General features: G+C 53.2%; 1 protein-coding gene across 2 annotated transcripts in view; it reads left to right on the forward strand.

Annotated features, from left to right (window-relative positions):
* NEURL1 (neuralized E3 ubiquitin protein ligase 1) overlaps positions 1–12,325 on the forward strand; it is a 79,137-nt gene extending 66,812 nt beyond the window's left edge. For both annotated transcript variants that reach the window (XM_043597438.1, XM_043597439.1), the window contains exons 4-6: positions 4,804–5,493; positions 9,179–9,325; positions 9,802–12,325. In XM_043597438.1, coding sequence (XP_043453373.1) covers positions 4,804–5,493; positions 9,179–9,325; positions 9,802–10,040 — 1,076 coding nt within the window. In that variant the 3' untranslated portion in view covers positions 10,041–12,325. The remainder of the gene's footprint in view (positions 1–4,803; positions 5,494–9,178; positions 9,326–9,801) is intronic.
* Positions 12,326–12,572: the final 247 nt, after the last annotated feature.

The following is a 12,572-nucleotide window of genomic DNA, read 5'->3' on the forward strand; positions in this document are numbered from 1 at the left end:
CCTGCACCAGTGCCCAGGCCCTGCTTTGGTTGCCCTGCACTGGCTGGCAACATGTGGGAGGGCCCGGTGGGTCTCTGGCCAGAGCTGGCCCCGGAATCCTCAGCCTGGCCCCTCCTCTCCTCCTCTCCCTTCCTTCCTCCCCGCTGGCCCTGCTCAGACTGTTCTCCAGGCATTTACTAGAACAGTTTTCCCACTGAGTGCCTCTCACTTCTGTCAGTCCAAACTCTCTTGTCCTTCAGGGTCCAGGTCAAATCTTGTTTCTTCCGAGATGCTGTCTCTGGCTCGCTGTGAGACAGGAAGGGGACCTTAGCCTCGGCTAGAGAGCATTATCCTAAAAGGAATATTTATCCTAAAGAAGAGAAGGCTCAGAGAGGGTGCAAGGAGTGGCTATAGGACACATAGGGATCCGTGCAAGGAGAGCTTTTCTAACAGTTATGGTTGTTCAGAGACAGGGGACAGATAGCCTTGGGATGTGGTGAGCTTCTTGTCCCCGGGGCCATTCTAGTCAAGGCTGGGTGAGAACTTGGCAGGGAGAGGTGGATTTCCTCTGGAGACACTGAGAATTTTGTAACAAAATTATATTCACATATTTTCATGCCTCCAAGCTTTGATCCTCCCACAGCCTACTGGCTCCGTGGGGCCCATGTCCTGGCTTCTCTTCCTGTCTCTACCACTGCCTGGGGCTGGGCACACAGTGTGTCAGTGAGTGGGTGACCTGAGTGCCACCTTGACGGGAAGGAAACCCCCTGTCCTGGCCTCACTGCCCTTGCAGGGCCGGTGATTTCGGCTCTGGCCCAAAGTATTTGCAGGACCACCGCTAGGCACCAGATTAGGCAGGAGCTGAAGACAGACAAGCTCCTTCCTGAAAGACGGGATGCGGAGAGGGGAGCCAGCTTAACAGCTTCTCCGGTGGCCTGGAGCCTCCCCTCCTCCTGTCATAAATACCTCCAAAGTGGGCAGCCATGTGTCCTGCGCGTGGATTACATAACTTGTTGCTTCCAAATGGGCCACGCTGCTGCTTGGGGTTACAGGTAGCCCATCTGGTTTTTCCAAGCTGTAACCCTGGGCGGAGGCTGGTCCCAGGGTGCTCTCCCTGGCTTTTGCGGCCAGGACCCTCCCCTGGCCTCTGACTCGATGTCAGTCCAGTCAGCTCTGACCTTTGCCGTCCCTTGTGCAGAGGGTGCCCGATCAGCTCCTCTATTTCCAGTGTCATCTATTTCAGGGTCCGGCACAGCTGGGCACACTGAGGGGATGGCTATTTTGGAGCTTGCTGGCGGCCTGCAGCCACTCCTGACCCCGAGGGGCAGCTGAGCCGGGAGAGGAGACATACTTGGGCTGGGCACTGGCCCCGGGGATTCCATTTTTAGCTGTTTCCCAGCATCTCTGATACCTTTTCTCCCTGCTCCTCCAAGATCTCAGGCAAAGCCATAGGGGTCATTTCCTGTCCCTTCTCCTCCCCATCCCCCCCAACTGTTTCTCCTTCCTTCTCTTCTTTCTCCTCTAATGTCCACTTTGTACCTTCTCCTTTCTGGGCTTTAGTCAGTGATGTCATTCATGACCTTATATATAGTCCTATATCTATCTATCTATCATCTATCTATCTATCTATCTATCTATCTATCTATCTATCTATCTATCTAAAGTCCTACCTTAAGGTTCAGAAAGTTAATTGCCTAAGTGCAGGTGGACCTAACTTTGGTTGACAAAACTCAACCTGAGTAAGTACTAGTACCTGAGGTTATCAAGTACGGGGGCTTCCCGCTCTACCTCTGATCCCTGCAACAACAGCACAAGGCAGGTATTATTACCCTTGTTCTCTAGGTGAGTGATCTGAGGCTGGGAAGAAAGTTGCTTCCTTACTGGCCACCGTTCAAGTGCTGGATTGGACTGTTAAACCCAGGCCTGTGTCACCCCAAAGCCCATGCACTTTCTTCTGAGCCTTGGGGCATGGAAATGATAATAACAGTGGTTCGTGTTTACCTAATGATTATTATGTGCCAGGTACTCTACTAGGTAGAGTAGGGTACTACTTACCTCCTGCATTTCAACTTCACAGCATCCCTTCTGAGGGGAGTATTAGAATACAGATTTTATACATGTCAGTACATGCTGATTTTACACATGGAGAGGCCCAGAGAGGTTAAGCTTTTGGTCTATGGCCAGAAAATGGCAGAGCCAGGATTTGAACCCAGGCTGATGACTTCAAAATCCTTACTTAACTATGCTCCTATCCTGCCTACCAGTTCATGGATTTTGGCTGCTAAAGCATCTGAGATACTGTCAGGTTGCACTATTAGACATATAGTGTAAATATCAAGGGAGGTGATGGCCACACTGTGCCTTGAGCTGGTCAGGGAACATCTGGAGGCTGGTTCTGTTAATCGTCTAGGAGGTGGGAAGGTGTGCAGTGTGTGTGAGTATTCCCAGAGGAGAGTCCTTTTCTCTACAGGACTGCCCCAGAGATAGCATTGGCACAGAAGCTGAGAGAAGTTAAGTAAATTAATCCAGGATCCTTGGATACAGGAGGGTAGATGTCAGTTTAAGAGAAGGAAACACTTTCTTAGAGTAGCTCAACAATGGCATAGGTTGCCTGGGAGGCCCAGGAGTGGGCATGTTCAAGTACAGAAGGACTCCTGAAGGGGCAGAGCTCAGGATAGCTCGCATCCAGCCCCATTCAGAAATCTGTACTGAGAGTCTGCCCAGCTCCATGGCTCTGGGCTGAGTGTTCTGAGTGTGTGTGGGTTGGGGTAGGGAGAGGAGTGTTGGGGTGCATATGTGTGTGGGCTCCTGTGACAGTCTTATTCCTGTAGGCTCTGGCTGAGAATCTGAGCCTTTTGTTGTTTAGTCACCCTGCTGTCCCTGTCCCTTCCTCTCCATCTCCAACCCTGGTGTCCTCTAGGGCCAGTGCTGGAATCCCTGAGGGGTCGGAAGCAGGGGCTATTCCCAGGGGTCCAGGTCAGCCCACAGCCTGTCCCAGGTCCACACTAGTGTCTCTCAGGCCTCCCCCTCCTGTTTGAGCCTCCTTGCCTCTGCCTCTCTGCAGCCCCCAGCCTCTCCGCACCATCGCTGTCACAGAGTCAATTCCCTGGAATAATCACATTTTCCGGTCGGCTCCCTCCTTCTTGCCAGGCACGATGCTGGGAAATCCCAACCAGCCAGGCCCCAAGAGGCTACTCCAGAGAGGCAGGGGACGTGAGGGGGGAGGGCCCAGCAGCTTCTCCTTGCCCAGGCCCAAACGAGGCTGTTTCTGGAAAGGGTGGTGGGGGCTGGGGGAGAACAAAAACAAGGAGGCTTTGGAGACTGTTTCTAGATTCAGCTGGAGCTGAATTCTGACCTCAGCTGCCCACACCAGTCCAGTCCCTCGAGCTTTGCTCCCACACCGAGCACCCCAGCCATCCTTACCCAGGTCCTGGAGAGAAAGCACAGATTCTCGCTTTGGGAGGTTCAGAGGAAAGGCTCTCAGGGAGGGATTGGCCCACGCTGTGGTCTACAGTGGCACTAGCCAAATTTGGGGACTTTGACTCCCACAGAAGGGGTTCAATAAACAAGGAGGGGTCCTGAAAGCAAAGAATGTGGTATCAGGAGTTGGACAGACCTTGCTTCAATTTCAGATCTGCCACCTGGTGGCTGTCACATGACATCTCTGAATTTTATTTCCATAATGGGAACACTTCCACGGGATGTTTTAAGGATGAAATGCAGGGGTAATTCATCGTGCATGATGACTTTTATTATAAATGATGGGACTCCATAAAGCAGGACATAATACAGCCATTAAAAAAATATGGTGTTGGAAACATGGTTATTGGCATGGAAAGGTGTTTAGGACACAGTATGTGGAAAAGCTAGTTTTGAAAAGGAAATCTGTATATAGCAGGGTTCTTAGCCTGGAGTCCATGCCCATGGATGGCTTTATGGGATTCACAGATGCCCTGGAATTATCCACAGACTTTAGGAAGAATGTGCATTTTTCTGAGGTGATAGGTGAAAGTTATCACATTTTCAAAGGGATTTGTTACCCATAAAAGGTTAAAAACTACTAGAGGTGATATAGCGTGATTCAATTTTGGTATTAAAGAAGTAACTGAAGAATATATTGGGGGGAAAAAGCTGGGAGGTCTTCATCCAAATGTTAAGAGTATTTTTCTCTGGATGGTGGGCTGAGAGGTGGTAATTTTTTCTTTTTGCTGAACTGTCTTTTCTACAAAAGACAGTGTGTCTTACTTGTATGATTAAAAAGAGAAAGGGGTTGATTTCCCCTTTGAAAGTAAGTCCCTTTCAAAAGGAAACCTGGATACATTTACTTAAGTTCTCTCAGCCTGTGTCCTTCTGCGGCAATGCTAAGCTCAAAAGGTAATTGTTAGGATAAGCTGAGACAATTTATGCAAAGAGGGGTTCTGGGGAAGGGGGATCCCCCTGACCTTCCAGAAGGGTAGGACGTCAGCAGTGCATTCAACAGACATTTACTGCTTGTCATCTGAAGTGCTCAGCGCAGTTCTAAATGCTGGGGATCCAAAGGGAGGGCTTGGGAGTTAATAGTAAAAACTTTTATAAGCGCGCAATTTAGAATGTTTTTCTTCCTTCTAGCCTTGATCCTTTGCTTAAACAAACAGATGTCCAGCAGGACTTTGTTTCCCGATTCCTTAGCCTAGGTCCGAAGCCGTTCCGTGCCGCTAACAACGCGGTCGGTATTTCGCGGTGCATGCTGGAAAGGCTGGCGGGAGGAGGCGCGCAGGCGACGGGGGGCTGGCCCCGAGCGGCCCGCCTGACGGTCACCCTGTCTCTCCCCCTCCCCGGCCGCAGACAGCGAGCTGGTGCTCCCGGACTGCCTGCGGCCCCGCTCCTTCACCGCCCTGCGGCGGCCGTCGCTGCGGCGCGACGCCGACGAGGCGCGCCTCTCCGTGAGCCTGTGCGACCTCAACGTGCCGGGCGCCGAGGGCGACGAGGCCGCGCCGGCCGCCGGCTGCCCCATCCCGCAGAACTCGCTCAACTCGCAGCACAGTCGCGCGCTGCCCGCGCAGCTCGACGGCGACCTTCGCTTCCACGCGCTGCGCGCCGGCGCGCACGTCCGGATCCTAGACGAGCAGACGGTGGCGCGCCTGGAGCACGGGCGCGATGAGCGCGCGCTCGTCTTCACCAGCCGGCCTGTGCGCGTGGCCGAGACCATCTTCGTCAAGGTCACGCGCTCGGGCGGCGCGCGGCCCGGCGCGCTCTCCTTTGGCGTCACCACGTGCGACCCCGGCACGCTGCGGCCCGCGGACCTGCCCTTCAGCCCCGAGGCCCTCGTGGACCGCAAGGAATTCTGGGCCGTGTGCCGCGTGCCCGGGCCCCTGCACAGCGGCGACATCCTGGGCCTGGTGGTCAACGCCGACGGGGAGCTGCACCTCAGCCACAACGGCGCCGCGGCGGGCATGCAGCTGTGCGTGGATGCCTCGCAGCCGCTCTGGATGCTCTTCGGCCTGCACGGGGCCGTCACGCAGATCCGCATCCTCGGTGAGTGCCTCCCCTGACGGCCCCTCCAACACACCCGGCACCGTGCCTTTCCTGGAGGACGGGCCCATCCGGGTAGGCGGAGAGAACAGAGGGCCAGTCCGCCCCGCCCCACCGCTTCACGCGGGTCCCAGGCACAGAAATGAGCCCTGGGTGGGACTCCATCTGCTAGGCCCTTGTCCTCAAATCTCACCAGAGGCATCCTGGGGGCGGGGAGAAAAGTGTGGATCACTGAGTTTCTCAGAATCTGATTAACCTGTGTCCCCATAGATGCATAAACGGCCCGGAAACACACGTCTCAGTGGCCACTTAAAGATGACAAAAAAGTTTTCCACCAGCAGTTAACTTACTGAGGCTGTTTCCATTTCTCCAAAATGGGAATAAAAGTCTCTGCCTCTTAAGGATGGTTGTGTGTCTAGGTAAGAAAAAGAGTGATGTGTTGGTAGCCAGGTGTCTGTGCGGGGTGGTGCCTGGATTGGGAGCCTATGGGGAATCTGAGAATAGGGCCTTGGAAGAAATGGGGTTGCAGAGGTCTGGGCGTTTCATTCCTGGCTTTGAATGGACAGAGTCTAAATGGACTGGTGGATGTAGACTCGTGAGAGTCCTGTTTCTCAGAGTGTTCTGTGGGATAGGCGTCTGTTGAAAATGGGTCCTTGGGTGAAAAAATTAGGAAAACACTGAGTTGAGAAAAAGTGGAGGATTCTTTATTGCAGAACTTCTCAGAGCCTTTATTTATTTATTTTTTTAAGTTTACTTGGAGAATGGGGGCGGGGCACAGAGAGAGGGAGAGAGAATCCTAAGCAGGCTCTTAGCTGCCAGTGCAGAGCCGGATAAGAGGCTCGATTCCACAAACTGTGACATCATGACCTGAGCCAAAATCAAGAGTCAGACACCTGACTGAGCCACCCAGGCACTCCTCTCAGAACCTTTAATAGGCAATACAATATGAATCTTTAAGGAGGAGGAAGAGGTAGTTATAGGGTACAGCTTTATCTAAACTAATTTGACCAGAAATCTTAACCACCACCCCCCCCCCCCACCTCCAAACCATCTCCAGGGACCTCTGTTTCCCCCAAGTGGGCAGGTATTTCATACTTTGCAAGAGCTGACTTGCTAATCAGTTGCGGTTGACTGGACTGGTTCCATTAGATTCACTAGCAGGACCTACTAAAGTGCAGATTTTTGAATCCCACCTGCAGAGATTTGATTGTGTACATCCTAGGCATCTGAATTCTTTTTTTAAGCAAGTTTGCTTAGATATATTTGGAGACCTCTGGGCTTCATAGCCCCAGCCTAGACCTCACCCCAGGAGGCTTTGTAGACAAGATAACATGTGTATACGAGTGAAGGTGTATTATGCTCTAAAGCTGATATGTCTGTGTATAGGCACACATGAGTGAGTACATGCGTATTTGTATGTATAATGCTGTTGGTGATTGTGAATGTGTTAGAGTTTGTGAAATCGGATAAAATAAGTGGGGATTTCCTACTCTGGAAAGAGGCCAAATGAAGATGGAGTGAAAAATAAATTTGAAGAGGAATGAGAATAATGAGGTTGAAGTGCTAAGAAGTTATGATTAAGGGAAGATAAATCAGGAAAGAATGAAAAGACATCAGGCTGGATGAAAATACATGAGGATGGAAGGAAGTTGGGGTGAAAACTCAGGATGGAATAAAAAGAAATCAGACTGGGGTACAGAAAAAAAATCAGGCTGAGGTAAAAAGGTACTTGGCTACACTCACTGGGAGATACTGCTCCTCAGATGAAGGAAATTCCATAAGGGCAGGGCACTCTCTTACCTCAGCACCATCTAATAATAGATAAGTAGCTTTCCGATGAGACTTCTGTTCCCCAAAGAGGCTTACTAGACACAGGAGAAGCTTAAAAAAAAAAAAAATCAGGACTTAAATATCTCGAGAGGTAAGTGCGCCAAGGCAGGGGTTTAAGAATAATCTTCCAGATATTTGCTAAACAATATATGCTAAAGATAGTGCTTCTGGGTGGTAGGAGAACTGGGCATCTCAGTCAGCAAATTGGTGTTTGGGGATCCTGATGGAACTGCAAGGAAAACCCAGTGACAATATGTGAAGGGTAACTACCTTACAGAGGTGTGCTCTGCTTTGTGAAAGGCTTAAGTGCACTAAGAATGGAGGAATATTTCCTTTATTTCAGAACTACAGCCGGTTTCATACTTAATGATGGAACGTGAGAAACATTCTCATTAAAGTCAGGAATATGATAGGGATGCCTTAGAGTATTGTTCTGAAAACGATAGCCAGTGCAATAAGGCAAGAAAAGCAAATAGGAGGTGTGACGTTATGAAAGAAGATGATAATTGACTAAAAGACTATTAACATTAAGAGAAACCCAATAAATGGATTGGGACATAAGAGACCAGGGGGCTCTCTCCCCATGAACGTGGGGCCAGACTGGGCCATGTTCCCACTGACTTGGTGTCCCCTTGTCCCCAGGGACAGCCCCCAACTCTCCAGTGAGCCTGCCTGAGTCACCAGTGACCCCGGGCACAGGACAGTGGAGCGATGAGTGCACCATTTGCTATGAGCATGCAGTGGACACGGTCATCTGCACATGTGGCCACATGTGCCTCTGCTATGCCTGTGGCCTGTGCCTCAAGAAGGCTTTGCACGCCTGCTGCCCCATCTGCCGTCGCAGATATCTAGTGAATATTCTTAGATACGGTGACTGTTAAATAAATTAGAACACATAATAATAGAGAAGATCTCACTGAACATTTATGTGTAGGGCAATATGTTAGAGCCTGTGGGAGAGTCACAGGTAAATACGATTTCCTGCTCTCAGGAAGCTCATAGTTCAACTGGGAAAACAAAGCTGCATTACTGGGCAAAGAACAAATATTACCCCAGGCTGTGTGGTGGTTTGGTCCCGTGTATGTGGTGTGTGTGGCGGGTCAGTGGTAAATAAAGTAATGTGGTTGGGGGAGGGGTGGTCAATGCTCCCCAGAGGAGGAGATTTGAGGACAGCCCCAAGGGGCTCCCTGGACAGTCAGCTCTTTGGGGGCAGTGGCCCTGTCCATCTTGTTCTGTGTTATGTTTACACGGTTGATGGTGCCTGGTAGGACTTGTCGAAGGGACGAGCAAGGGAGGGCAGGAAGAGAAGAGGAAGGTGAGGAGAGGTGTTGAAGAGGGAGAGAAAGGAGGGAGGGAAGGAAGGAGAGCGAGTGTAGCACAGAACAAGCTTGGGAGATGGTGAAGGGCATTTCAAAGGTGCTTATGCAGAGGAGAAGGTGGGTGATATCTAGGGACAGTGACCGAGAGAACACAGGGCTTAGAAAGGGAGGGTCAGGCTATGACTGGAAGGGCCACACTAGGTGGGAGGAGGGGGACGTCGTTGTCTGGGAAACCTTGAAGGTGAGGATGCGTGGGAAGGGTGGAGGTGGGATTCTCAGCAGAGCTCTTGTTTCGAGACTGCTGATGTAGTAAGCTCAGAACAAGAAAGGGCCCCCAGATTTGTAGGTGGAACAGAGAGCTGGGGCAGGGTGCTGGGCTGGCTTGTGGAATCCTGCCCTGGCCCCGCCCAGTGGCTGGACTGTGTGGTCAGGCCGTGTCACCACTTTCTCTCCTGGGAACCCCCTGGAGGAGCGGAGACTTGAGCTTTCTCCCGGTAGGCCTCTCAGCGGCTAGTGAGCCCCTCTCTCCCCTTCCGCAGGCTCCACCATCCTGGCAGAGCGGAGCATCCCGTCACTCTCCTGCTCCCCTGCCTCCACGCCAACCTCGCCCAGCGCCCTGGGCAGCCGCCTCTCTGACCCCTTGCTCAGCACGTGCAGCTCTGGACCTCTGGGCAGCTCTGCTGGCGGTAAGTAGGCTGGCTACTCCGGTTCCGTGGTGTCCGTGCCAGACTCCCTGCCCTGAGACCCCTGGCTGAGGCGGGCATGCAGCCTCTGTGACAGAGTTGGGCCCTGGAGGAGCTGGAGATAGATAGGTCAGTGAACCCTCGTGGGGTGGTGATTTCTGGAGTGAATCCGTTCCTGTCCTCCAGCTGGACACCTTTCTCCAAAGCACTTTTGAGCACACAGGGAAGACCGAAGGTTAGCTCAGGAGGGGCCCGCCTTAAAAGATTCTGGGCCCCCTACCTTCCTCTATCCCTTCTTCTCTCACCACCTTATGGGCACCCTGGCCCTTGTCTAGTGCCCCCTAGTGCTCCAGAAGTGGGTTGTCAGGGTAAACAGGCAGATGCCTGTTGGGAGGTAAGAGACCAGGGGGCCCTCTCCCCGTGAACGTGGGGCCAGACTGGGCCATGTTCCCACTGACTTGGTGTCCCCTTGTCCCCAGGGACAGCCCCCAACTCTCCAGTGAGCCTGCCTGAGTCACCAGTGACCCCGGGCACAGGACAGTGGAGCGATGAGTGCACCATTTGCTATGAGCATGCAGTGGACACGGTCATCTACACATGTGGCCACATGTGCCTCTGCTATGCCTGTGGCCTGCGCCTCAAGAAGGCTTTGCACGCCTGCTGCCCCATCTGCCGTCGCCCCATCAAGGACATTATCAAGACCTACCGCAGCTCCTAGCCCGTCATGGCGCCCCACCCTGCACGCCTGCCTCTCAGACTTCGGCCCCACTCCAGCTGAGGGGCAAGCCAACAGGGCCCCTTCTCTTCGTACTTGTTTTGGAAACTCTTTCCTCTTCTCCATTAAACATGGGAAACTGAGGCCCTTAAAGGTTTGGGAAGAAAGAAGGTATGAGGCAGGGAGGTGAGGGGCAGGAGCAGATTCCCCAGCAGAGGGGAGGGGAGGAGTCCACTCTCTGTCTTCCCCTTCTCTGTAGCCAGCTCTTCCCTGCATGCTGAGGGGCTAAGTGGGGGTCTTGGCCTGTCCTAATCCTTTCCCGTCTGGGGCAGATTGGTAGGAAGTCCTCTAGCCCATGTAAGAGTGAGAAAACGTATCCCTGCCTCCGGGCAGATGTGTCCCTGAGCTAGGGCATTCGGAGTATGGCCTGGACTTCAGTGTCCATTTGTTCTCTCAGCCAACTGCCCTTGGGCAGTGTATAACCTGCTCAACGGCAGCCCTAGGCAGGCAGCCCCTGAGCTGCTGCCTTCCTCTCGGAGCTGTACCCACCTTTTCCTTCCTGTCTTCCCTGCCCCTCAGGCCTGGCAACCAGGGGTAAGAAGGCCAGTGGATACCTCTCATCCTGGGCAGGCTGCAGCCTCCATGCTATGTCCCTTTCCCACTCACCCAGGATGGGTGGATGGACAGGCCACAGAAGGCTCCAGGTTCTGGGTCCCTGACCCTGTGCCCTGGCTGAGATGCAAAGGGCCCCTTCCTGGCCATAACCTTTCTGCCCCAGTCATCTCACCAGATGCTGGTGCCCAGGAACAGCCTCTCGGTGTGAGCAAGAGAGCAGAGGCTGTCCTCTGTCAGGCTAAGAACAGCTTTACATCTGCTGTGACTTGTCCTCCCAGATCTCAGTACTGTCCTGAGCCTGGCTGATACTCAAAGAGGCTGGAGCATCCCTAGGAGAGGCCAGGGCCCTGGATTAGGGGTGGGGGTGGGATCCCCTGGGGTAAAACCAGCCATTTTCCTTATTTATTTATTTATTTGGTTTGTAGGTTGTTTTTTTTTTTTTTATGGGGGGGGTGGGGGAGTGAGTTGCCGTCCCCCGAGCCCTTCGAACTCCTAGAAATGCCCTGGTGTGTGGAGTGCCTGGTGAGAGCGTGCTGCAGAGGTAGTTATCATAGTTTTCCCCAGACTCCAGCCCAAAGTCCATAGACAGCTCTGCTCACCATGAATTAGAACTCCAGAAAAAGGGGCTGAATTGGGAGGCCTCCTTACAAATTGTGTCAAATTGTGTCCATTTTACAGAGACACAGACTGAGCTTAATGTCCTAGGGCTGGTGGATCACCCAGAGCCACAAAGTGCCCTTCCTTTCTGGGCTGCAACAGGGTTATCAAAGTTGGCTCGAATCCATCAGGAGGCCCAGGAGCTCCCCCTTCCATGAGGACGTCAAAAGTTCTGGGGAGGCTGAAGGAGGGGAGCCCAGCTTGGGCCAGGGAACAGGAGGCCTACTCATAGCAAGGGCAGGGAGGCCGTTCTTAGGCTCTTAAGCCCCAGGAAAGATGAGAGAAGGGGCCAGGTCCTAGCACCTCTGGTTATTCTGATTCTGGAGTGAAGAAGGGTCCCCTACCCCTGCTCTTAGGCTGTAGTTCTCTCAGCCTTGCCTGCCCTACTCTGAGAGGCGATGGGCCGGGGCCCACTCTGAGGGCCTAGTCTCCCCCCAGCCTCCCAACCCTCTGTCCCCCTCCGATGGCTTTTTACATCCATCAGAGACTGCTGTTTCCCGCGAATGGTGGAGTATGGGGTTCTAGACCTGACCAATGGGCAGCTGTGTGGCCCTGTCCAGGTTATAGCCCCTCAGCCTCAGCTGCCACCTCTGTAAAATGATTGAGGGGAGGGGGGAGAAGACTTTGTGTGTGACTCTTGGGAGTTCTCTGGTGAGGGGCTGCTATAGGGTGGTGGGTGGGACAGCACTGGGGGGTCAGAACCCCAGGCTGGGACTTTGCACCTCCCTTGCAGTGGGCCTCTAGGAAGTCATGGTTCCACTGGGTCTCTACTCCCCAGTCACTGACCCCGGAGACCCTTTCTGTGGGAGGAGGGTGGGGTGGGCCAGATGGTGGCCCCATCCAGTCTGGAGTCTCATCTCCAAGGCAAGGAAAGGTCTTAAGTGCAGGGGCTGTGTGGCCCGAGGTTTGGGGAGAGGAAGCCATCTGTACCACTGTCTCTGTTAGTGTTGGGATAGTTGCTGCCTCCTTTGTGAACTTGGGTCGCTGTGATTGTGAATAAAGGTGATTTCGTACCAGCCCGAGGGCTGTGCTGTGTGGAGGACTGGGGAGGGAGGGAGAGTGGGGGTGAAGGGTCAGGTGTCCTGGATATGGAAGGGAGTCAAGAATCAGGGAAGACTCCCTGGAAATGGGGGACTGGAGCATGACTTGGAGTTGGACAGCAGGGGCCCAGCATGCCAGGTGAACCTTGTAAGTTGAAAGGGAGAAGCCACTGCCCTTCGGTGGGCTCAAGTCCCTGGGCCTGTGAGGAGCAGTGTTTATTGG

Source organism: Prionailurus bengalensis, chromosome D2, assembly GCF_016509475.1.
Source record: "Prionailurus bengalensis isolate Pbe53 chromosome D2, Fcat_Pben_1.1_paternal_pri, whole genome shotgun sequence".
NCBI classification, from domain to species: domain Eukaryota; kingdom Metazoa; phylum Chordata; class Mammalia; order Carnivora; family Felidae; genus Prionailurus; species Prionailurus bengalensis.